Here is a 24,730-nt window from a genome sequence, read left to right as displayed (position 1 = left end):
TAGTGATTTATTCTCTTTGATTCAAGGAAATGGCAAGAAACATCAGAAGTGTGTTTTCTTAGATTGTGCCTTTTTCGTCCCATTAACAAATTACTCCGTTCGATAATGATTGCTTCTGTACTATGGATACAAGAGGCACGGGTCTGGGTAAATTTTGGCTGCTCCCTTTAAATCAAGTCTCGATTTTTTTGTTCAATTTCGCAGGGCCACTAACTAGGATAAAAAAAAAAGGAGAGAGAGAGAAGAAAACATTAGCATATCTGTGCAGTATATGTGCTAATGCTGTTTTTAGTTAGAACAGCATAAGCTGAGAGTAAACACCTAAGGACCTGTAAGTACTCATGGTAAGACTAGCGCGCACAAAGAACGAAGGACACAAGTGGTTTACAAAAAAGTTTACGAACTACTTCTGTCCGTTGTTCATTGTGTGTGATAGTTTTACCGTGAATAATCACCAACTCACCCAGCTTTCAGTTCTTGTGTGACCTGCAAGTATTTTCCAGACGCAATCTTTAGCTAATGCTGGAGTCTTCATAGAAATGAGCCAAGTCTGCAGAATTTTGCGTGAAGGTCCATAGAAAGCCTGAGAAGGCTCATTGCAATCTACTGCAGTGCTAGCCTGCTCTACTAAGAGTATTTCTCATCTCATTTCTCATACACCCATATTTCTCATTTGCCTCTGTAACTGTTTTAAATTGCTCTCTCTCTCTCTCTCTCTCTCACACACACACACACACACACACACACACACACACACACACACACACACACACACACACACACACACACACACACACACTCTTTCTTTTTTTCTCTCTCTCTCTACAGCATGTACTATTGACCAAAAAAAGTTTACAGACCAAGGGATCTGACAAAAAGCTGAATATCTCCGCAGCCTCAAAATGCAGCCTGGTATTCCCATTTCCACCCTCTACTGGTATATGCGAACGACATTGCTATGTGTGGTTTTACTGGCTGCTTTTATAGGCTGCTTGGATATTTAGCGTTCTCTGAGATCCCGTGGTCCGTAAACTTTTTTGGTTGATAGTACATTAAAAAAGAGCTTGTGGACGTGATGTTACTTCAGATCATGAATTATTCAGGTACCTTTGTGCTTCCAGTATGTGATGTACTATGTTTTGGTCGCGAGTGCAAACAGGGCGCCGTGGACCGTTGGCCACAGAAACATGTCACTCTGCTTATCAGGGGGTAAATGGGGTCAGATTTGTGATGCCTCCCAAGTGATAATTATGCCATATACTTTGCTACATAAATGTACGAGACTTAATTTTACATAGGATTGAATTACGCATACCTTGACACATTATTTTTTGTTTGCAAGTACAAGCAGGGAGAGAAGTCATTCTAGCCTTTGTAGTGTTGCCTGCTAAATGGAGTATAACATATAGATAACTATCCACAAGAATACCAATATTTGGTGCTTTGTATTATGAACCAAGTTTCCAATATCCAGTTAAGGTTGTTGTCGACATTAATTTATTTTTCTTTACTTTGTCGTACTTATTGCTTTTTTGTAACTGTCCTGGTGGCTTTTGGAGGCATGCAGCTGTAGGTAAGCTGTGATGAATAATGGCAGTGCGGTTACTTTTATTTTTTTTTATTTGTAGAAGTGGCCAGATCAGCAGGCTGCAGTCCTTACGATTCATCAGTTCTGGAGGCCCTGGATGCTGTCCTGCTGGTTTTGTCAACTGATGGAGAGATTGTCTACCTCTCGGACAGTGTAGGACGTCACCTCGGTCTCAATCAGGTTAGTCTCATGCTCTTAGTTTGTCTGCTCACATTTCTCTCTCATATACCTATGATTTGGTGGTGCGTTGTAGCACTCAGTCAAAGGCAAGCATGTGGCAGAGGGGTTACCTAAACGAGTTTGGCATGGGCTTCCCATCGAATAGTGTTGCAACGCATGCTTGTTGGTATGGCATCTTGGAATACTAACGAAGCACATAAAGATGAGGACACGAGAAGGCCACGTGTTTGTTCATGTGCCTTCTTGTGTCTTGTCTGTCTGTATGCGCTACATTAGCATTCCAAGATCCCATCAAAGTATTAACTTTGTATTTGGTCTCCATTTCGCAGTGCACTGGCTTGGCCACACTGACAGCATGTGCACTGGCATCGACCAATGCCTTGCTGCAAGTGGCCCTTAAGCTACATTTAAGTGCAAGGCAGCTTAAAGTTGAGTGTCGAGACACTGTAGGCTTTTTGTTGATGGCTTTAAGCATGAAATGCTTTTAGCTCCCGTGGTTGGCGACCTTCAAGTGACCTTGAGCCACAAGACAGAGCCGTTATACGGGCACCCAAATGAGAACATCCGGGCATCGTTGCGAGAACAAAACGAGATCATCCGGGCAACCAGTCAAAACTTAGAAAATGCGGTCTCTTGCCCCCAACCCTTTGTACAGGGCCGCATTACATATGCTAGTTACTGCCCAAACAAGTTACAAAAAATATTGCTTCCGATTTCTTCCTAATATTTGTTCACAATATCACTCAAGCTGTAACTTCTTGTACGCTGAAGCTTTATTTGTTATTTCCAATAGTGACGTTCAAAAGGCAGATACAGGGCACCATACACTTGATTGTCATCTTTTGGCGCTAAAACAGAGTTGCCTGTGCTCTTCAACGCCAGCGGTTCGTGAGTTGGCCGCACATTTGCAGCCGACCACTTCGACATGACAAGAAGAAAAAGTGGCGACAGACGCTGAGCGCGCTGCCCTGTTGCAAGAAGAAACATGGTTGAAGGCGGCGGCACCACAGGCAGCAAAAGACGCCATATGGTAGCCATTTCATGCTTACATCTACTCTCGATTACGGGAGAGCCAGCAATTCTTGCTTTCGCTCTTTGGTGCATGATCTATAGGGGTTTTTGTGGGGAATTATTTTTTCTTTGTTGGGTGTGAAAGTGACAGAAGAGAGAGTAGTTGGTACAACGTCGGCAAACCAAGTTATTCCAATCATAGGTGCTGAGAGTCAGTTGAGCAAAGTATGGTGCTAGTTGTATGCGTACTTGTCAGTGGTGTGCTTTTCCTCATATATTGCGTTGTCTGAGTACAGTAGAGTGTCTAGTTAGTCTTTACATAAGTGTAGAAATCTTAACTTTATCTTTTGTAGATGTGCAGCATTGCGGGCTGCCCATTCTGCCATGTGTTATTCTCATAGGTGTCTGCTGGGAAAATCTGCAACAGAACAGTTGAAGATCAGTGGAAGAACGGTTAAAGAACTTGAAGATGCAAGACAACGTTGACGTGGGCGCAAAGCACTGCGGCATTGGTGTAGTTCTGTGACATTACATCACATGCTTTCATCAGTTGTGCACCCAAGTGGTGTCTTTATGGCCTGCTCCTCTGGTCATTCTGTGCACATTTCTTTAACTGTCCTGCATTACAGATAGCACGAGCAACCTGCAACGTTAATCTTGATTGAGATATCATACTTGGTTTGCTGTAACTCTCACCATATCGCTGGCACTTCACTGTGGCATTGCTGCGCTAGGATACGCAGTTATTTTCAGGTGGAAGGTGTACGAGTAAGCTGCTATCAGTGGCCTGCGTTGCTTCCATGTTTGCTCTCAGACATGTTTGCATAGAAACCTTCTCCCCACTTCTGAGAACGTCAGTCTGCCGTGCATTTCCAGGAAGGGCAAGGGCCTTTCTCTGATATGCTATGGCGCATGGGAGACCAATGGCCTCAATAGATAAGCCCTGGCCCGTTACGAACATTACAGAACTGCGAGATCAACACCACCACCAGATTTTTATTTCTGCTTTCATTTTTTTTTTTTTTTCGAAACCATCTGCCTTGTTTGGACATAAAAAAATGCTAAGTGGAATTGAAGAAATAGATGCAAAATCAGGATAGTGGGCGCACTGGATTTTAGGATATCTATCAACATTCCATTGCAGAAAAAACATAAATAAAAGAGATTAATTTTAATTAGACAGTGGGGTTCCCCAAGTCTTTTACATGTCTATTTCCAATTGAGCCATTGTCATCACTGGTATCGTGTTCACCATTCTCAAGACGTTTGCATGCACTCCGCGTTGGGCAATAAGCCCGGCACAACTCATTAGCAGAGAAAATCTTATTTTGAAGTAGGTCGAGTCGAGCTTTCTCAAGTTGGGCAGCATCAGTGACAGTATTGCCTCATGTCTAAGGTCTTGTGTTATTCTTAGGATTGACTCCTTTTATTTTTGCCAAAAGTGCGTTTTTATCATTGTGTATCGTACAGTGAACCTGCATTAGTTCAAACTGAGTAGTATAGTCGCAAATTTACGTGTGAATTGTAACAAGTTTTGATATTTCTAAGCTGCTTAAAAATGAGTGAGGACACGACTGTGATGCAATACATTAATATAAATGAATATCATACACCTAAAGCACGTCTTAGGCTTTCACCTAATCTGCCGTAGTGGCTTTTATCTACAGTAGCCAAAATAAAGTCAGTTACAGTCTGCATCAAAAGTTAACGGTGCAAGATCTTCTTACAAGCTGAATATTTGAGCAGATTCGTTACGAAGCTTGGAATTTAGGTCTGCAGCCTGGACTAGCACATGCAGCACACTCAGTCGGTGCTTCAGGCAAAAACTGAGCAGGAATACAGCTCTTTCATGAAAGTCATGCCCCATAAACTTTGATGCTGTTTGTATTCACGTATCAAGCTAGTGAAAACCTTTTGATATATGTTCGTGAAATGGTGAGCAAAAAAATATTTAAGTTATTTCAATTGATAGATTTAAAGATGCCATGGAAAGCATCAGAACATAACCTAAATTTTTACATTTGAAATTACTGGAATTTTGGATTGTCGTGTACAGTTTGCTGCAAGTGCACCATTTATTTAATGAAAACATTTGAGCAAATACACCATGAAGTCTAAAATTTTTCTTAGCACTAATTTGACAATGTTTTGTGTTACTCTCTGGCCAAGTCTAACATTGCAAGTCTTGACACAATGTTGACTGCTTACTGCAGGTTGCTCACTATGTGGAACAGTGTCTGGTAACAGTCTTATAGATACAAGTGTCATAAACACACCTGTGATGCACTGAATATTTCTGTTACAGAATGTCGTGCAAATGTGCTTTTTGGTGATCCAAAAGATTCTGCGAAGGTATGGGCTGGGGTTCACATGTGGAAAAATGTAGGTCTTGCATTTATCCTTCGTGTGAAGTTGTGTTAAATTAGCTTGTTGATGCACCACGAGATGTGCAGTGGTGGGTAGTACAAGTGCATCGAAAAAACCCACCTGTAGCGAGTTCTGGGGCTGCATTTTGTGGCAGTTTATTCCACGTTCAATTCATTCTGCCCTTTATCATTGCCTCTAATGCCCCCACCTTGTTATCACTAGGACTAGCAACTTGGTGTGACAGATAGAAAGAACAAAAGATGAAATGGGTTGTTGCAAAATACAGTCCTCGGTGCTCTTGCAAGGCAGTACAGTTGCAGACTGTTTGCTTGCAACTTAATATCTGCCTATGAGCAGATTATTCATCTGGGTGCTTTCATCAACATTTTGTAAATAATACAAGTGGGATTTCTGTCACGAGGAGCGAGAGCGTGTATGAAATCGAGAGAATCATTGGGTGACTGATATGGTTATACAGTATATCAAGATATAGTGAAATCAGCGCTCCACGCATATTTGCATTCAACAGTAACACACCACTGGTGCATATTACCAGACAAGTTTTGCAATAATGCAAACTACGTTAACTAATGCAAAGCATTTATCAACCGTTTTGTACGCATATGTGCATCATAAGATTGTACATTAAATTTCGTAGACCATAGAAATAATAATTGCAAAAAAAATTATCTTTCTGACGCTGACAGCTGCAATCTGGTATTTGCATGCAGGAGTGCAGAGTGAACTATTGATTGTGAACATGCCAGCAAACATTCTGAAAGGCATTTAGTTCTCTTGTAGTTCTTGTATTCCCAAAAGGTTTCTCACCGTTACTGTATTGCTTGCTAAGGGCAAAGGGGTCCTCGGGAAGGTTGGTGTCCTGAGGTTGCATTTTGCAACAACCCTTCTTGCTTTGTTTCTATTTTTTCCTTATAATTTCTTGTGCTGAGTGAGCAGCAATAACTGCAACACAGTGATGTGTGAGCTAATGAAGAAGAGCAAAATGAATGAATTAATAAAATATTGTGATATTGACCCTGGCATAACATTTTAAAGTCAGGTTGCCTGCATTATTCAGCTCCCATGCATTGGTGCCTTCTGCCACATGTTAAAGTCCACTATTACATAAAACTCCCACGTCACTTGCTTTTGCTCGTTGTGTCTTTTGTTGAGTGCCTGTGATTCACTTAAGCTTTGCAAGTTCAGTAGTGTGGCTACCAAGCTAATCGATACACCTCAAAAGTATACAAAAGGCTCTTTTGAAAGGTATGCTGGGCATGAACACTTGTATTGGGCTTCACTAGTGCAACATTCTTTATTATTATTTTTTTCCGTTTGTAATTGCAACAGTAATTCTTTCACTGCTGTGTCTTCTTCTGGCATATCAAGCCTCTGCTGTCGACGGAAGCGACTCTATCTGCTTTTCCAGAACTGTTGTGTGCCAGTCTTGTTTAGGCTTACTGTTGTTCCCCTTTAAGCATGTTGTTTCTTCGTTTCTACACTCGCCACGCTGCCAGGTTGACTTGATGGGTCAGAGTGTCTTCGACTTCTGCCATCCCTGCGACCATGACGAACTAAAGGATGCCCTGCTGTCCAAACCCGAGCACGTGCACGACGTGTCCCCTCAGCCTTGCCATTTCCTCATGCGCCTGCGCTGCACACTGGGCAGCAAGGGCCGTGGAGTCAGCGTCAAGTCGGCCTCTTCGTACAAGGTGAAGGAGAAGGGACACTTGACGCATGCTCACACCCTTTTGCAGAACAGGCAAATGTTCGTCCCTCTGCTTGCACACTTCAGGTTAATGGCTGCTGGATATTAAATTAAATTAAATGCTTCATTAATTTTTTTTCCTTTGACAGAAAGGAGCAGCCACACAAAGCTACTGCAGCGAGTAGTTCAATGAGCTGGCTGCCCAGCTGCCCAGCTGAATTCATTCAGCTGAACCCAGCTGAATGAATGTTTGGCAGAATAAAAGTAGAAGACCCAGTAAAGATGTTACATGGATATGATTCGAAATTTTAAGAATGCAGAACTGTGAAGGCAACCTTTATGCCTAATGAGCAATTATACCAAACTGAAACAGCTTATACATAAATAAATAAAGCGGCAATGTAATACGCTAACATATGAAAAACAGAGTTTGATGAGTATCTACATGCACTAGTCCCTCTCACTTCATTATATGTTTTTAGTGCGACTAGTTAATCTAGCTGTATGATGATCACATTAAAATCAACAGTTGCTTCCTTAAAGGATTACTGACACATAGAAGAATGACACTTAGCCTGTGTGAAGGCTGTGAAACACTTACCAAGATATATTAGCTTGATACTAAAGTGGGTCTCAAAATGCCAGACCTGACGTCATTGCCATTTTTGTGATGTCACAACGCAGAGCAAAATTTGCTGACCTGTAGGAATAAGGCATTCCTATGATAGCATTCTACATGATGGCATTCCAATAGGGAAGGCAGTGCAGAAGCATTCATGTACTTTGTGGGATCACTCTACGTCTCTCCGCGCAGTGACTGTAAATCGCCCCAAAAGAGGGCTTCCCGCCACGACACGACTGTGTGTGGTGATAAACCCGCCGCAGGTTCGAGCACCGAGCCGACAGGCCTGGCTAGCTCTTGCCGTACGAATAGAGCCCTCTCTCAGGAACACAAGACGTCCAGGACAGTTATGCATTTATTGCCTAGAATACAACATTGCGCTTAAACACACAGAGCACTATCAGCTTCCGCTGCCCCCAATGGCAGAAGAAGACAGGCGCCACGCCACGTTGAACAATGGTTCGCACATGCGGGCCAAGATTTGTTCGCCGACGCTACCTTGCGCTTTCCACCACTGACATTGGTCAGCGACGGTTCGGACTCACAGACTGTGCCGCATCGAGCGCCTGCGACTACCACAAGGGCGGAACGCAGAGCCACTGGTGCACAGCGCTCTGTCGCGTCACCCCTCACAGGACGGGAGCAGGAGGACTGTCGGACTGCCTAAAGTTTTCGACAGCACTGCCTTCAGGATTGCTCCACATGTTTTGCTCTGTACATACCCACGGGAACGGCCCACATTTTTACACTGCACTACTTACGGCATTGGTCCACATTCTCAGAATGCACATTCTAAAAATTTTTAGAAGTACAGCCCATAGTTATAGACAGCACTAACTTTGGGATTGCCCAAAATTTTTAGAATGCACATACCCGCAAGTACTGCCCATAGTTATAGACTGCACTAACTTTGGGATTGGCCCACATTTCTAGACTGCACTATCTCCGGTATCGACCCACGAAAAAGGCCAGAAACACACTTACTTGATACGAAAAAAAACGAGGGGGGGGGGGGGGTCAACTGAGACTTCTTGCTTCGAAATTATGCCACATACCTTGATGTGATCCCACATTGCTGTGGAAATTGCTTGCTAAGGTCACTCAGTGCCTGAAGGCATGACGACGACTATGGGACACCGACGCTGTGATGGTGCAGTGACGGTGGAATGACGAAAAAAGAATGGTATCAATAGAATGACAAAATGTGTATAATGACGATGGCATGATGACATTGAGATGGGGAGTAACTAGGAGAGCAACTCGCTAAGAAAGACATTGTGTTTAAAAACCAATCATTCTGCACTTTCAGCTGGGCCAGATAACGTGGTTTGGAGTCCTCGTACTTTGCTGATGGCGAATTGCTCCCTCTTTTTCCAGATGATGCAATGTGTGGGTACACGTGTCCTGCGCGAGGTGATCCCCAAGCCTTGTCCTGACGAAGATCTGGCGTCGCCGCTGCCAGGAACGGTGGTGACCAAGGAAGAGGAAGAGGTGACCACCTCATCACCCGCGCCGCATCTGCCGATCCGCGTCATCATCCACGAGCGGAGGCATTTCCTGGTGTGTGTGGCCCAGCCCATCCCGCACCCGTCCAATATCGAGGCGCCCCTGGGCTCACACACATTCCTCAGCCGGCACAACCCAGGCATGTGCTTCACACATGTCGACGAAAGGTGCGTCTTTTGCTCTCTGTTCAACAGCTGCTGTAAATTGGAAGGAGGCCAGTAGATTCAATATCACTAATGGGACTGACAATCACTGAAGCCAAGGAAAGCAGTGCGCAATGAATGTTTTTAAAGGTCAACTACAACAAAATTTCACTTCAGCTAAATTGGTTATCAATGAGTAGTTGTAATAAAGCAAACACTCCTTCATGTTCTCGGTGGCACCTTGGAGCAGAAGATAACGACAATCCATGCATTGGTTGTGAGAGAGCTTGTGCTGTTCGCTGACACTGTAGTGCTCTTCAGCAATTATCATCTTCATAATTGTACCTTATTACATTTGGTGGAGGTGAAATATACTATTTAAGCAATCTTGGCAATGCTGCAGGGCTGGTAATTCTCAAATTTTCTTATTGGCAACATTTAAATAGCACCTAAGTGCTCCAAATGGTTAGCGGATATGACCTAGGTCGCAGCATGTCGGCTTCGAGATTCAGTTTCATCATCAGAAACGTCTGCTTTTGCTAGCTTTTCGTGATGTGTCCGCTCATATTTCAAACGTCAAATTTTGCATGGCGGTCGTTCCATATCTACACTATTTGAAGCTATGCTTTCTATGCAGTCTGAACCTTTAGTTGCAAGGGAAACAGTTTACTCCGCTTTATACATAGTAGGCAACGCTGCGAAAGCTGTGCAAGTGGTTCGGTCACAGAACTGGCCTTTGGTCTGCAACGTCTTCTACAGACTAACTTCTTCGTATGTCAGAACTATAATGTGCTATGGAGGGGTGAATGTTGTGTCAAATCGCATATTACAGTCGACTTCCATTAATTCAACCTTGCGAGACATAGCCATTTCCTCTAATTATCAATAAGGTCAAATTAACAAATGACTGCAAAATTTACTAATTAATACCTTTTTTATTCCTCGAAGTAGTCTGTCATCGTCTTCCATATAGTATTGTATACTAAATAAAGACTTCAATAGAGTATTATACAATAGCTAGACATGTTGTTGGCCAATGGCCGATAGACCTCAACACTCGTCGGCGCTGCCAAAATTTCCAAGAGACATCACCCTGGGCACAGTGCAAATTGTCATCATCACTGCAGGACAGGTTGTGGTCGTCACTGTCGTCACCTAGGGAAGCAGTAGACAGTAAATTGTATTGCCGTCTGCAGAACTTCTTGTGTACTTAAGCATTTAGTAACCCCCGCACGCATGAGGGGGCACAGGTGGGATTTTAATTGACCAGTGCAGCATGCTTTCATGTTCAACAAGTTTTCCTTCCATAACAATGCATGGTTTCTCGCCGGGACTTCCCAGTCCATTCAAATTGAACAAGAACTCGAATCAATCGAGTCGACTATATTCAAAACATTGAGAAGCCTTGAGCTTCCAGCATGCCAGTGCACTGTATTTTTATTGGGAATACAGGCGGTACGTTGTGGAAGTTGTGCATTGAGTGTGGTTGTACAAATGTGTCACTTCACTCATCGTTTCGTTGTTAGGTCCAGATCTGCGATGTGAAAAGTCTTTTCACATATGCCTACAATATGCAATAAAGCCAACCTTGCACCAAATTACATAGCACATTTCAATTTTTCACTGTCATGGTGCATGCACTATTTTTGGTCATGTACAAAAACGCAATATAGTTTCATGCTTATTTGAGGTTGAGTAAGGAGAACTCGCCCAATTACACACAGCAATCTTATTAGAACTCTGTATGTCTGCTTTCATGACCACTAGCATTGCTTGGGCGATTCCTGAACCCCACTGTGCTTGCATAGCTATTCCTCGAAATTTTGAGAATGGCAATCCACAAACAAATGTCATGAAACAAAACACCCACAGCGCATGCCTTTTATGTTAAATCTTCTCAGACTGAAATATTAAAAGTACGAAACAAAAACGGAAACCTGAAGATTATGCAAGTTTTTTGGCGCGGCTGTGCTATATCTCCGGGATCGCACCACGCAAGAGGCCGCGTTTCTACCAGAAAGCTCGCCTTCGTGCATAGCGTTCGCCGCCAGTGTTTCCCGGTAACCATTACGGTTGCTTAAGCTGCAGTTGTCGGGAAGCGTGAGAAGCAGTCAGGGGATCTTTGAATGCTATCGCGTTACACTCTTAAAAGCGAAGCTTAAGCGTCCTCCCAATTTTTCATTATGTTGAGCAACTTCTGGGCAGTGCTGATTTAGCTTGTTTATAAATCTATTACCTTTTGCGGAATATACCATGCTACCAAAAATGTGGACAGAAGAGCAGTGCTAGTAGAGCCAGCTGGTGGTGCAAAGTTTAACAGAGGACACAAAGCTATTACTGTAGTGTCCAACCATATTCTACTTAGCTCACGGTCTAAAGTGGCAGCAATGACATGATGGTTAAACACACAACATTCTAAAAAAAAATTTTCATCTACAACTGTCCCCACAGCACATAATGCATCTAACGTGGTGTGGTTCGGCAAAATGGCACAAGATGTTGCCAATAGTGTTTCTACTGTCGTCCACATCTTCGGTTACCCGGTACTACGTAAAGGTTAATACGTACATGGACAAGGTAAAGCTTTATTTCCGCGAGGCACTAGTAACATGTCTTCCAATGCTGTGGCACAGCTGGTGAGGGCAGATTCACCCATCTATATATGCACTTTGTTTCGAAGTAAATGAAAAGTGTTTCACATTGCTGAGCTTGACGCCGCGGGCTCGATTTTGGCGCCGCATTCTGATGGCGGTGGAATGCAAAGACGCTCGTGTACCGTGCATTGGGTGCACGTTAAAGGAACTCCATTTTAGAAGAACTTGCTGTTAGGCTGGTTGGTAACTCATTCTGGTAAAACAAATTTGAGTGCGAAAAACAGGCTCGCATACACGTGTATGTGGGCGTGCTTTTTTGCGTTCTAATTTGTTTTAAAGAACCCCAGGTGGTCAAAATTATTATGGAGTCCCCCACCACGGCGTGTCTCGTAATCAGATCGTGGTTCTGGCATGTATAACCCCCAAAATTAATTTTGATTAAGCCTCATCTTTTTTTTTTTGGTCAGAGGCTGCTGTGCCACACTCTCACATCCCTTGTGCTTTCTTTTCTTCTGCCAACGTTTTTTTTGTTAGTGGTTTCAGAGTAACCAGTCTACACACCTAAGTGCATGTCTGAACATCATAATGTGTTTATAACATTGTAGCAAGTTTGTTTTCTTCAGTTTTCTGCACTACCAAGTCATCCAATGCATGAAGCATGCTAAATGTAATTATTATTGGTGCATAGGTGTAAGGTTACCGCTTGGTAGTATATTTGCAGTCAGCTTTATGCCAGTTGCTGTGAATGCCACAAGAGATCAGTGGCTGCCTATAAAACAATGCGCAGCTTTTATGCGATGCTTTCAGGAAATCTCTGATACGTAATTGTAGTTAGGCAGGTTTCGTTCGTATGAGTACATAGCTGTTTTGTGGCTGAACACGACTTTTAAGAATGTCTGAAATTCCCCATTGAAGTCGTGGCTGTTTGTTCTTGCAGAACGGAGACATTCCTGGGCTATACATCTGACGAACTGCTTGGGAAGTCCGTCTACTCCTACTTTGACCCAAGGGATGTTCTACACCTGCAACAGGACTTCAAAACATGTGAGTCAATGCATGTTTCTTACGCAGTAGCATTCATTGGCCAAGTTCTGTGACAACTTCTGCGTTGACAGACTTGAGTGGACAAAAAGCATGGACCCAGTGTGGCCATCTACTGGGAAAGAACTGGCTTGAGCTCACAGGCTTGTGCTCAAGGACAGCTGTGGATTGCGTGGCCTGCATCATCTCTGCAGGAGGATGGTTTCAAAGCAATGCACTTCCTTGTAGCAATGATCCAATTTACTTAGTCAAAATTTCTGGGTAAAAAAAAAGTTCGCAAGTAAGAGACTAATTGAAGGCTCTACAGGTGGTGTGTGCTGTCTGTAGGGACACCGTTAAGCCGCCTAGCGATGGATTTCAGAATCGCGGACAGCGGAAGGATGCGCGCCTGTTCCACATGTGCACCAAGGACAGCAGACGTACACGGCTGCGATTTTCTGTCCGTGCGCTCAAAAGAAAACTGTTGCTGTGGTGATGGTGTCCACAAAGGAGATGCACTTTGCGAGAGTGGAGATTCTTATTATGCGACTGTGGTTTGAGACGACTTAGTTCGCATACGAGCGAATTGCTTTCCCCAGAGAAGCATGACAGTGCCAGGCTATGAAGGCAAGTCGTCGTTCCATGTATCGTGCAGTTGTCCAGCACTGGCTTATTTGGGTTATTTAGTTGCCAAAACTAGCTTGCTGCACCTGTGCAACGAACCTCTGCACCCGAAATGGCGATAGCAGCCGTGCATACGCCTCCAACTTAGAGTGCACGGAATTGCCAACCTCGGAGAAAAGCGTAATTTTTCAAGCCGTTGGTAACATAAGTTTTCTAGCTTTTACGAAGGTGTGTAGCCAAGGGGCGCATTTGATAAAAGTACGTCACACAGATAATTAATTTCACTGCTCGTTATTGGTTCAAGCATAGCCACCCCACAGTTATTGCCTGGATGGGACACTCGACGTGACATTTAATAAAAGGGTGTGAACATGGGTAAGTTGATAAATAATAGTGAACTTGCAAACGCGTGTTACGAACGAGACATAGAAACAGGTATAGCACTGTATTTGTTGTATCTGTTTGGTTGTCTATGTCCCATTCGTAACACACTTTTGCAAGTTTACTGTCAATAAGAAAAGATTGGGAAATTGAATGTGTTGTTACAAAGTATGGTCACATGGTAAATAAAAGAACGAACAAGCGTCCAATATAATGTTCTGCCCCACAGTACCCACTGAGCTAGAAAGCCCGCGGGGTTAGAGAAAATGCAGAAAGATGCTTAGCCCGTGGTACTTTTCTTGCAAGCACCCTCAGATTAGTCTGTACTTAGTGACCTGCAGTATCGCAAGCTGTGACTCACAGCCTTATATTTGCTCGGGAGAGCCATTTCCTGCTGTAAATAGCCGCCTTGGATGTGTATCTTACAGGACGCACTTTTCATTTTCACATTATGCCTATAATGCTTTCTAAAGGCCTGCGATATCAACATTTGTCGCTTATTTTATGTAGAAGTAGGTAGGTAGGCAAAATTTTATTATTTGTCCAGCAACTTAATAGGGTGGGCTTCACCCTGCCTAGGCGTTTGCCACGAACCCTTGGTATATATCTAGATAAAGTATATTCTACATTATTGGATTACAGTATGTTCTTGTTTGTAATTGTCACCACTGGACAGACTGCGATTTAGTTTTTGATGTGGTGGTGGATAAATACACCTCTGCATTTTATAATGTGTTGTTATATCTTTGTATTTGGCCAATCTGTCTCTCCACTCCCAATCTCCGTCCTCACCTTCTTCGGCGGCCACCAAGTTGACGGCACCAATGTTTGTCGCAACTCGGTCGGTTAGCCCTCAAGCTGCGTTGTGTGCCACCTCAGTGTTTCCGCCGTCTCCCGGTGAGGTCGGAGTATGGGCAGGTGTACGTAGTAATTGAATGTGTTTATCTTTTTTTTTTTGGCTCCTTTCAATAATATGTGTAGTGCCTCTGGGGAGATTCGTACCACCATGAAAGAGCATCATGATCATGTCTGTGATCTATCGATTTATGGACTTCATGACTGTGACCACATGAGTTGATTATTAATGTCAGTGCAATTGAATCTGCACACAAATAAACAACAAACAATGACATATACGCGGCAGGGCAACAAGCACCGACTTCTTCAGACAAAGGGTGCAGTGTTGTGTCCCCCTAGTTTTCACATGCATCTGAATCGGCATCCCGAGTGCATTTTGTGACTCAGGTCTTCGCTGATGGTTGCTTATTCAACAGGCACACTCCAATATACAGCGTGCAACGAAAACATATGAAGAAAATAAGACATCAGCCTGCATGAAGCATACCTGGCATTTCCTGCGTCCTTAATTTGCCATGCTGTGTACAGGTGGTCGTGAATGTCACTGCTTATAGTGCCATGCTGCACTGCTTAATGTAAAAGATAGCTGGGCTGTATTTAACCTAATCAGTGGGGCATGCAAGGCACATAGTATTCACTGTGTGTATTTGACTACTATACAGAACACCTTTATTTCCTTCACACTGCTGTGTTCCAGCTTTATTTCTTCTTGCAAACAAACATTGCCAATTCTGAACTGCATTCTTGTTATGTGTGCCAAGATCTATAAAGACAACTTAAAAGCAGAACTCAAGATAGGACTATGTAGTGGTGTCTGCACCCGCCGTTCAGAACAGAGTCTATAGGTTAACGTCAAGAGTCAACCAGTGTCAGTAAGGCATACTTAGTGTAAACTTCCATATTTTCATCTACTCTTTACATTACATAAGAAACATATATAAAAGACTTATATATAAAATTTAAGACTACCACATGTTATAAATAGCAACAAAAAAAAAGGGGGGGGGGGGGAGGACTGAAATTCATCACCAACTGGGTTGGACAAAAGGTCTCCTATCCGACTGTGTACAACACATGAGATTTTATATAGGGCTGTACACAATATACCAAGCGATTTCCTACAAGCACGGCCAATAATATTTTTGCAGAGCTTTGCTCTAATGCACTATGCTTCAGAGCAGCCCGACAGTTATACCCTTGGATGATGCTATGGCCAGCTTACTTCCCGGGAATCAATATGGAAGTCCTGCTTATGTACTTTATTTCTTTCTTTCTGCTTGCTATGAAGGAGGAAAAATGCAGGATTTTTCACTGGGAAAGTAGCGGCAGTTGATGTAGACATATTATGCAAGATTCCAGAGGCATTACATGCACGAGTCAGGTGATATGTGCAGCGGCTCTTAATGTAGTTGCACAGTTCTTGTTGCACATATCTTTAGGTTCTTTTTATTGCGTTGTCTGTCACATGCACTCGTCTTTATATTTAAATGTTCACTTTCATCAAAATTTTCGTCTGTTGGCACCTGTGTTGTCGGCTCTTTTTTTTGTGTGCGTTTCATGCCGTTTTTCTTCATCACGGAATACCAGCTTGCACAGCATTCCCTCCTGGTAGGCTGCAGTAGTGTAGTTTTAAACTCCCGATAACTTTGTTATTCAATTTTTATGTATACATGGACACCTTCAACCAAGCCTCAATAGCAAGTGTGGTTTAGAACACGTCATAATTTAATTTTAGTGACCTGACTTAACTGCAGCAACCCACTAGGCAAGGCACTTACAAGCTTTGACAGATCATGGAAGTGCAACTTAATGCTAACAGCTTCCATGTAGAAGGTCGACACACACACACTTCTGATGTGGATAGCGACACATTTCTTGAACATGGATGTCACGCATTGCCACATGATCACTGTGATATCAAAGCATCCTTGACATTGTGGTGCATACAGCCCTCGCAGGCAATCGAAACAAGAAATGGACAGAATAAATTATCTAATCAAATATTTGCTGTAGAATGATGAAATAAGGTCCCCGAGAGTGAAAAATACGAGAAACAATAATTTCGCAACAGTTGTCATTTATGTACAGCATTCTCAGAGAGTTTGGCGAATTGTCCTAAGATTCTGGTACATCATCCAACAAATAGTCGAGGAGCGCACGCACAACACGAACATTGACGCTGTTTCCCAGCAACTGGTATTGGTGCCTTGGCTTCAAGTCCGGGGGAAAGGCAAAGCACTCTGGAAAGCACATGAGCCGGGCCACTTCCTGTGGTGTGAAGTAACGCAGGCGCAGATTCCGCAGCATTTCCAGGACATCTTCTGGCACTGCCTCTTTATGGGGCACTTGGCGGTAGACTTCATGCATGTGATCCGTGGGTGCCTGCAGAGTGCAACAGCCAGACTTTAAAGGGGCCCTGAACCACTTGTTATCGAAGTGGATGAAGACATTTGAAGTGAAAATACGCTATTTCAGAAATACTTTACCCCAAAAAGTACTTCAACGTGTTCAACAGAAGCAATCAAACACGGCCTCTGCTGTGCTCCCCTTCCTTCTTCAATGCCTTGCACTGTGAAGGCTACGGTGGAGTGGGGCGGGGCCACAGAGCTCTGCCTTCGAAATGTCACCATGGCACGCAGTTCAAATTTTATTTTGGATGTTAACGGAGGTGCCACGACTTGCGATTTTGATGCCTACGACGCGCTAAACGTAAGCCAAACGTGGTTGTCCTCAGTGAGCCGCAGTGCGCTTAGCCAGTGGACTCGTGGCGGCACCTTGCGGCGGCCGTGGTGTAGCCGACTGCAGCGACCAATAGCAGCCGCGTATTGGAATGTTCTTTATTACGTAATAAAGCACACAGACTTGACTTCAGCAACACTTGACTAAGCAACACTTGAATAAAGCAACACTTGACTTCAGCCAACCAAGAGAACAGGCTGGCTTCAGGAAGGGATATTATACGATGGATCATATCCATGTCATCAATGAGGTAATCGAGAAATCTGCGGAGTACAATCAACCTCTGTATATGGCCTTCATAGATTATGAAAAGGCATTTGATTCAGTAGAGATACCAGCAGTCATAGAGGCATTGCGTAATCAAGGAGTACAGGAGGCATACGTGAATATCTTAGCAAACATCTACAAGGATTGCACAGCTACCTTGGTTCTCCACACGAAAAGTAGAAAGTTACCTATCAAGAAAGGGGTCAGACAAGGAGACACAATCTCTCCAATGCATTTCACTGCATGCTTAGAAGAAGTATTCAAGCTCTTAGACTGGGAAGGCTTAGGAGTGAGGATCAACAGCGGATATCTCAGCAACCTTCAGTTTGCAGATGACATTGTCCTATTTAGCAACAATGCAGACAAATTACAGCAAATGATTGAGGACCTTAATCAAGGAAGTGTAACAATTGGGTTGAAGATGAATATGCAGAAGACAAAGATAATGTTCAATACCCTGGCAAGGAAACAAGAATTCAGGATCGCCAGTCAGCCTCTAGAGTCTGTAAAGGAGTACGTTTATCTAGGTCAATTACTCACAGGGGACCCTGATCACGAGAAAGAAATTTACAGGAGAATAAAATTGGGTTGGAGTGCATACGGCAGGCATTGCCAAATCCTGACAGGGAGCTTACCACTGTCGTTGAAAAGAAAAGTGTACAATCATTGCATTCTACCGGTGCTAACATATGGGGCAGAAACTTGGAGGTTAACAAAGAAGTTCGAGAACAAGTTAAGGACAGCACAAAGAGAGATGGAACAAAAAATCTTAGGACTAACGTTACAGACAGGAAGAGAGCGGTGTGGATCAGAGAACAAACGGGGATAGCCGATATTCTAGTTGACATTAAGCGGAAGCTGGGCAGGCCATGTAATGCGTAGGATGGATAACCGGTGGACCATTAGGGTTACAGAATGGATACCAAGAGAAGAGAAGCGCAGTCGAGGTCGGCAGAAAACCAGATGGGATGATGAAGTTAGGAAATTTGCAGGCGCAAGTTGGAATATGCTAGCGCAAGACAGGGGTAATTGGAGATCGCAGGGAGAGGCCTTCGTCCTGCAGTGGGCATAAAATACAGGCTGATGATGATGATGAAAGCACACAGAAGTGAGGATCGTGGCTTCTGTTGAAACGAAATGAAACGAGAGCGTTTGAGAGAAAGGTGACTTTGCGTTCCGCTTGCGAGCTCCACGCACCGCGTACGACAGTAAAACTTCGCTGACATGTTCACAGCAGCGTATGCTACCCACGGACTATGTTATTTCACCAAGTCCGAGGGGTGGTTCAGGGCCCCTTTAAGTGAAGTGTGTTTGCCAACTACAAATTAGAGGAGTACCAACACTTATTTTAGAAGTTGTGGAAACCCAACTAAACCCTCTCACACGTTAAAAAATTGTGCACAGCAAGTATGAAGGTTCAGAAACACTTAAAAGACATTTTAATTTAATGAAAATTGGTCTCGAAATGCCACCTGGGCACCATTGGCATTATCGTGACATCATGACACAGAGCACAATTTTCTGACATCGTGTAGCTATAAGGCTAGGTATGATGGCTTTGCTCGTAAAAGAAATTAACAAGAGCGCTGCTCATTTTGCTTCTATCCATACCCACATGTGGCAGCAGCTCCTGTTCCTGATCACAGGAACAGAGAGCAATCTAATTTATTATGGCATCATGATACATCAGAGACTCTACAAGTGTATTTTCAGAGGGGAGGGAGGCATGGGGGATCACTAGCCTTCATGTATATTTTTGTGTTATTGTGGAATTCAGGCTTAGTTTTCTATTATAAAAGGGAGTCAGCCAGCAGGGATAGGGCACTACTCTTTCTGTAATAGAACCTGCGGGAGTGCGCCTAAACCTGAACGAATAACAGTTTTCAAAGCAACATGATGTCAGGAAGGTTGAACGTAAAGAGACACACACATCGCACTTGCGCAATGTGAGGTGAACTTGAATCACTCTAGGTTAAAAAGAAGAAACATTGCAAGCTCAGTACCTGAAGTAGAACAGAGCCTGTGCCCTCGACATAATGACCATAGCCCTTGGTGAAGCAGCACGTGTTTGTTGACGTGGGCTCAACAATGTCCAGAAGAAGCGAGAACCTGGAGAGAATTTTATCGGGGAGAAGGTAGCTTGCTTCATTTCTCAAATCCTGTTCATCACTGAGGCTGAGGAAACTTGACAGGCTCTGCGGTGGTCCGATCTCTTGCGACCCAGGGGGCGGTTTCTCCTGACAGGCACCAGAGCAGACACCGTTGTCTTCGTGACGACAGTCCCTGAACTGGGCTGGACGCAGTTTGGCCAGGCAGTAGAAACGCATTCGCGAGTTGGGGATGCCGAATTGAGTGGGCGACAGCAAGTAACGATGAATGTGGTAGCCACTACCTTGGAGAACCTGCAGTTAGATATAAAATTTAATGTGCTGAGCACGGACGAAACACCATGAAGACGGACAATAACAGAGCGCTCTGTTGTCTGTCATCTTGTGTGTGGTGTGACAATCAGCAAAAAGCCCAACATCATGTCGTTTAGGAATTTGGTTTAGCACCTGTCAGCATCACATACCCACGCAACCCTTTGTACAAGCCACAGGAGGGTGCATAGTAGCAAATCTTAAGCCCAATTGAAAAGTCTCGACAGAAAGGGCTTTCATACGTTAACACACTCGATAAATGTAACCAATTTTAACTTGACGTTCTTTGCTTGTAGTGTTTCACAGTACACAGCATGCTTACGATGTTTTTATATAAAAACAGCCCAATGATAGGGTCGCCCCGTAAGACTGCTGTGAAACTACCATTAAAACAGCCACCTCTACATCGTAAATCGAAACATAATTCACTCTTTTGCCTCCGGGTGCACCCTTGCCCACATGCCCGACGTTTACCTGAGTGAGCGTCGAGTGCGTCGCAGACGTCTCGAAACCTTTGACGTTTTCCAGCAGTATGTACTTCGGCTTGTTCTTCAGCGTGGATAGGACATTAAGAAAAGCAAATAGCGACGACGATCGCGGGTCCTGGGAGTCGCGCTGCAAGCCCTGTCGCGTGAACGGTTGGCACGGCGGGCTCATCGTCACCAGGTCGGGTTGGAGTGAGTCGATCTCACGGGCGCTTAGCGACTGCACGTTGCGTTGAAGCAGTCGCGTGTCGGGGAAGTTGTACGCGTACACCGAGTTCGCCGTGGTGTTCACGTCGACGGCGGCGACGACACAAGTCCTCTCCGGTCGGCAGGCGAAGTGCATTCCCCCGATGCCGCTGTACAACTCGAGTACGCGCAGTTTCCCGACGTCGCGACTCGTGTCGTCTGCTTCGCGAGCTGCGCATGACAAACCTGTCGCCGGACCGTCCATGCTTTTTTGATGTCACCCGTCTCGGGCTTCTTGTTTTTCGCGCTCAAGTGGTGCTGCACTTCTCAGGGAGCGCGTGTTGAGTACTCTGCGAGCCGCGTTCGCATCGTCGCATTCCTGCAGAGGGTACGGCCATACGTTGCCCCAAGCATGTCGCAAACGCGCACCGTCTGGCAAAAAATGGCCGCCGTGTCTGCCGTGCTGCGTCGCTGCTTGTTCGCTAACTTTCGAATGGCGTCGCTAAACGGCGCTTTGTATGCTTGGTGCGCGGCTGTAGTTGTCGCTTTGTCCGATAGGTGGCGCCACATGTCCGTCAAGGGCGCCGAGGCGCCTTTGAGGCACTTTGGGGCACTCGAGGCGCGCCCCTTCCCCCTCTCTCTCTCTTCCTCCCTCCTCTTTCCCTCTCTTCCTCTCTCCCTCTCCTCTCTTTTCTTTTTAATTTGTGTCGCAGAAAACGTGGCGCCGCGTGGCGCGTTGATAAGTGGCGCCGCTCCACTTTTTTTTTTTGTCGGGCCGGTTTTTATCTATTGTACTCTCGCCGCTGGGTATGCGCCGTACTTCCCTTCGCTCGTGCACCTGTTTCGTGTAACTGTACCCCGGTTTTGACCGTTTTCTTGCCTTCCTTTTCAAATCTTCTACTTTAATTTTGTTCTGCTTCAAGATGAAATTATTGGCTATCTCGATGTTATTTTTCTTATTTATGGTTTTATATATGAATACCTTACAGGCCTCTGGAAAGCATTGGTTAAAGGGGGAACTATGGTTGCATCTACGTAAGACACGCAATAGCGCACATCATAAAATAGGCAATGCGGAAAGCCTATAATAATAATAATAATAATAATAATAATAATAATAATAATAATAATAATAATAATAATAATATGTAGTACATTGCCAGGAAGAGCCCCGTTTCTCGTGTGTGATTGTCGTCGCGAAATGAATCGCTCCGGCTGCATCTTGCGTAAATGAAATGCCGAAAATACTATTTGCTGACGTCAAAAGCGCAGACAAACCGTCGACAGCCGAAGTGGGCGAAAGAAGATTGTATAGTCTTGGATTTCGCATTATTTCTCGCTGACATGAAGCACTTCTCATTGCGCGCGGGCTTTTTTTTTATTATTTCTTTCTTTCGGCGAAGAGGAAAATGTTGACGAGAAATTTCTTCGTCGCGAAGCCTTCACGGTCTCTTCCCCGTAGTACGGGGTTGCACCATATCACGTGGGATCGAGCGACTAACCTTCCAGTAATAATAGGCGGATTGAGCAAGGAATGGAGCGCGGACTTGTATTCTCGTCAGAAATCTGCCGGAGGCGGCATTTTGCTGGGCGGACTGTTCAGCCTCGTTGATCCCTTAAGAAAAGGCTGTTTACGCGGTAACGGCGAACGCGCAATTTTCTCGTCACGTCAGCGCCAAAGACCAAAGAGAGCGAGGGCATTTCCCGGGGGAGGGGGGGGGGGGGGGCAGGTTGTGGAGTGGTGTGGATAGGTCCTAATCACGCGATAAGCTAGGCAAGCGGTAATTTCATGCCGCCGAGTGTGTGGACAGTAGGGGAGAGAGTATGAATTTGCGGCTGGCGCGGGTATCTAGGCCACTCTAGTTCAACGTTACTAGAACCAACTTTGCTCTAGCTGACGATTGCTTCACTATTAAGAGCTACCGCGAACCAGACAACTTGTTTGGTTCTTTTTTTTTTTTTTTGAAATATTTGAGCGTTTGCTGTATGTCATACAAGGAGGGCTCAGGTTTCCTTCAAGCGAATTTGTCGCTTTTTTGCCTGGGTGATCCCGCATCTTCCTGATGTAAACAAACAAATAAATGAATAAATAAATAAAATTTAAAAATATATTGAAAGGTCCGGCAACCATAGAGGGCCTACTTTCCAAGAGTCAACGCGCAGATAGGCCCACAGAAGGAGGGGGCGGTGTCAGAGTAGGTTGGCTTGCCGAGGCTAGCTGCTTAACGTCAAGCTTGCTCTTCTTGTTCTTTTTTTTTTTTTTTTTTTTCGTGGCATTTCCAGGGGTGCTGTGAGCGCATCTCGTGATGAGTCCATTCAGTTGGGGCGATCTGCACGGCCGAGAGACTGTTCTCAAATGCTCCTGAGGCAGGCTCAGCGAAATGCGCCGCCGCATCTCGCAGTCATTCCAGACGAACGATGCTACCTCGGTGAAGCGCATGCAGTTTCGTCCAAACGACTCGTTTGCTGGGGGCCTTCTCGCTGTGAAGTGAAAATAGTGGTGCTTTAGACCTGGAAGCGGTATAGGCCCCCCGAGACTTGCAGAAGACAGCTTAGAGACGTAATCGCGTTTCAAGTCGGTTCTCAATACTACTGATTGGTATGTTACGAACGTGGGGGAAAAGATGAATTTAAATTTCGCTGTTAGATGCCAGAAATATGTCCGATATAGTAAAAACGGCGCTTTATTGCATAACCGCAGAAGTGAAGAACCGTGTAGTGGATTGCCATGTTGACATTGCATCACGGATTTTCATGTTATTTCACCGTACTGGCAACCCACTTCATGGTTGATTGTTGTCATCTGTGACGATACAACTGCCTATATGGTCAAATGCCAATTTTCTTGAAATCTGGCCGCAAGAATACGATTAAACCGCTTCCCTTGCATTTCCGCGTGTATTTGACATCGTATCCGCGGTGAATATGTTACGTGATTACCTCCTATAGTAAATTTTGAGAAGGATATTGAAGGTAATCTGCAATGTAATATACAAGGGTTCTGAGTGTATTTTTTTTTCTCGCGTAGATCTCATTTTCTAAGCGTGAAGGACAAGCGAGCAGCATTGCAAGGCTTAGCGAGCAACGTTGCAAGAACGCACCGCCGTCCTTCTGTCCATTTTAGCAAGCGTGATGACGCCAACTTGCGTCGCAAGGCCATCCTTCACAGGCGCCGAGTCTGCCTGCTCAAAATGGTTTCCGCTAGGCTTCGATCGCTTTGATAGCAGCGGGTGAACTTTGATCGCTTTGACCAGCAGGGTTATTTTTTTTTTTTACCTACACTGGCTAGACGAGTGTAGCTAGCGTACGTTTTACTTGGTGCAGAAAAGTGTAGCGCTCCGCCCACCTACGCGAAGCCTACACTCGATGAGTGCAGGCAGCAGACGACAAACAAGCAGGCGTGACGCCATTTTGTCTGCGACTGTCAGCGCTGGTATAGCGACGATATTGAATATTCGCTGCAAGGACGGTAATGATCGAAGTGCTGGCGTGACCACGTGTCACAGAGGAAGGTTAGCTAATCTTCCAAGAAAATAAAATTATCTGAGGGATGGTGCGGGCTGTTTCGGACTCCGCTCTGCATTATACGCATTGACAGGTTGTCTTTGCGCACTGCGCATTCGCGATGTATTTCGCGGCAGTTTGTCTATATTTTGTCGATGAAAGGAAACTCGTGCATTGGTGTTTAGTTTCAGGCAAGGGCATATGCGCCGCCAGTGAATGCGAAGACTGGCGTTTTTCGTCTGCTGGTGCAGAAGACCTCGCGCAGCCTGCTCTGATTGGCTACAGCCCAGCAAGCCGTGTCCAGCGCACGACGTCATATGGCCTCTGCCCGGCACTGCACTCGTGCAGCTACACTAATGTCCCTAGAATTCCTGCTCTTTTAAAACGCAATATATATATAGGGACTTTACTCTAAACGAGCCTGCACAAAGTGTAGGGGAAAAAATAGCATTTTTTTTTTTCTTTTTTTAGTGTTTGCACTTGCGGTGAATCTCCGGAGAACGCTCCAGATAGAATGAAGCGAGAGC

The 24,730-nt window shown here is 44.6% G+C and overlaps 2 protein-coding genes across 4 annotated transcripts in view; one reads left to right on the top strand and one right to left on the bottom strand.

The window, feature by feature from the left end:
- The window catches only part of LOC119457589 (hypoxia-inducible factor 1-alpha), a 222,443-nt gene that overhangs the window by 98,312 nt on the left and 99,401 nt on the right, over nucleotides 1-24,730 (top strand). For all 3 annotated transcript variants that reach the window (XM_049670259.1, XM_049670257.1, XM_049670258.1), the window contains exons 3-6: nucleotides 1,629-1,768; nucleotides 6,664-6,858; nucleotides 8,854-9,149; nucleotides 12,657-12,763. In XM_049670259.1, the coding sequence (XP_049526216.1) occupies nucleotides 1,629-1,768; nucleotides 6,664-6,858; nucleotides 8,854-9,149; nucleotides 12,657-12,763 (738 nt within the window). The remainder of the gene's footprint in view (nucleotides 1-1,628; nucleotides 1,769-6,663; nucleotides 6,859-8,853; nucleotides 9,150-12,656; nucleotides 12,764-24,730) is intronic.
- Nucleotides 16,663-21,189, bottom strand: LOC119457588 (tRNA (cytosine(38)-C(5))-methyltransferase). The gene is made up of 3 exons (XM_037719203.2): nucleotides 20,503-21,189; nucleotides 19,612-20,010; nucleotides 16,663-16,984 (listed from the first exon to the last, which is right to left on the bottom strand). Exons 1-3 carry the CDS (start codon nucleotides 20,962-20,964, stop codon nucleotides 16,718-16,720), a joined length of 1,128 nt encoding a protein of 375 aa, XP_037575131.1. The 5' UTR covers nucleotides 20,965-21,189; the 3' UTR covers nucleotides 16,663-16,717.

Source organism: Dermacentor silvarum, chromosome 7, assembly GCF_013339745.2.
Source record: "Dermacentor silvarum isolate Dsil-2018 chromosome 7, BIME_Dsil_1.4, whole genome shotgun sequence".
NCBI classification, from domain to species: Eukaryota; Metazoa; Arthropoda; class Arachnida; order Ixodida; family Ixodidae; genus Dermacentor; species Dermacentor silvarum.
The sequence above is the reverse complement of the archived record's forward strand: the minus strand, read 5'-3'. Positions and strand labels throughout refer to the sequence as shown.

What these genes read in the sequence shown, in the direction of transcription:
- LOC119457588 (XM_037719203.2), bottom strand. Translation starts at nt 20,964, where the DNA reads ATGGACGGTCCGGCGACAGGTTTGTCATGCGCAGCTCGCGAAGCAGAC. An exon ending in CGCACTCGACGCTCACTCAG is followed by an intron (nt 20,011 to 20,502) that starts GTAAACGTCGGG and finishes ATCTAACTGCAG; the next exon opens with GTTCTCCAAGGTAGTGGCTA. An exon ending in CAGGCTCTGTTCTACTTCAG is followed by an intron (nt 16,985 to 19,611) that starts GTACTGAGCTTG and finishes TGCACTCTGCAG; the next exon opens with GCACCCACGGATCACATGCA.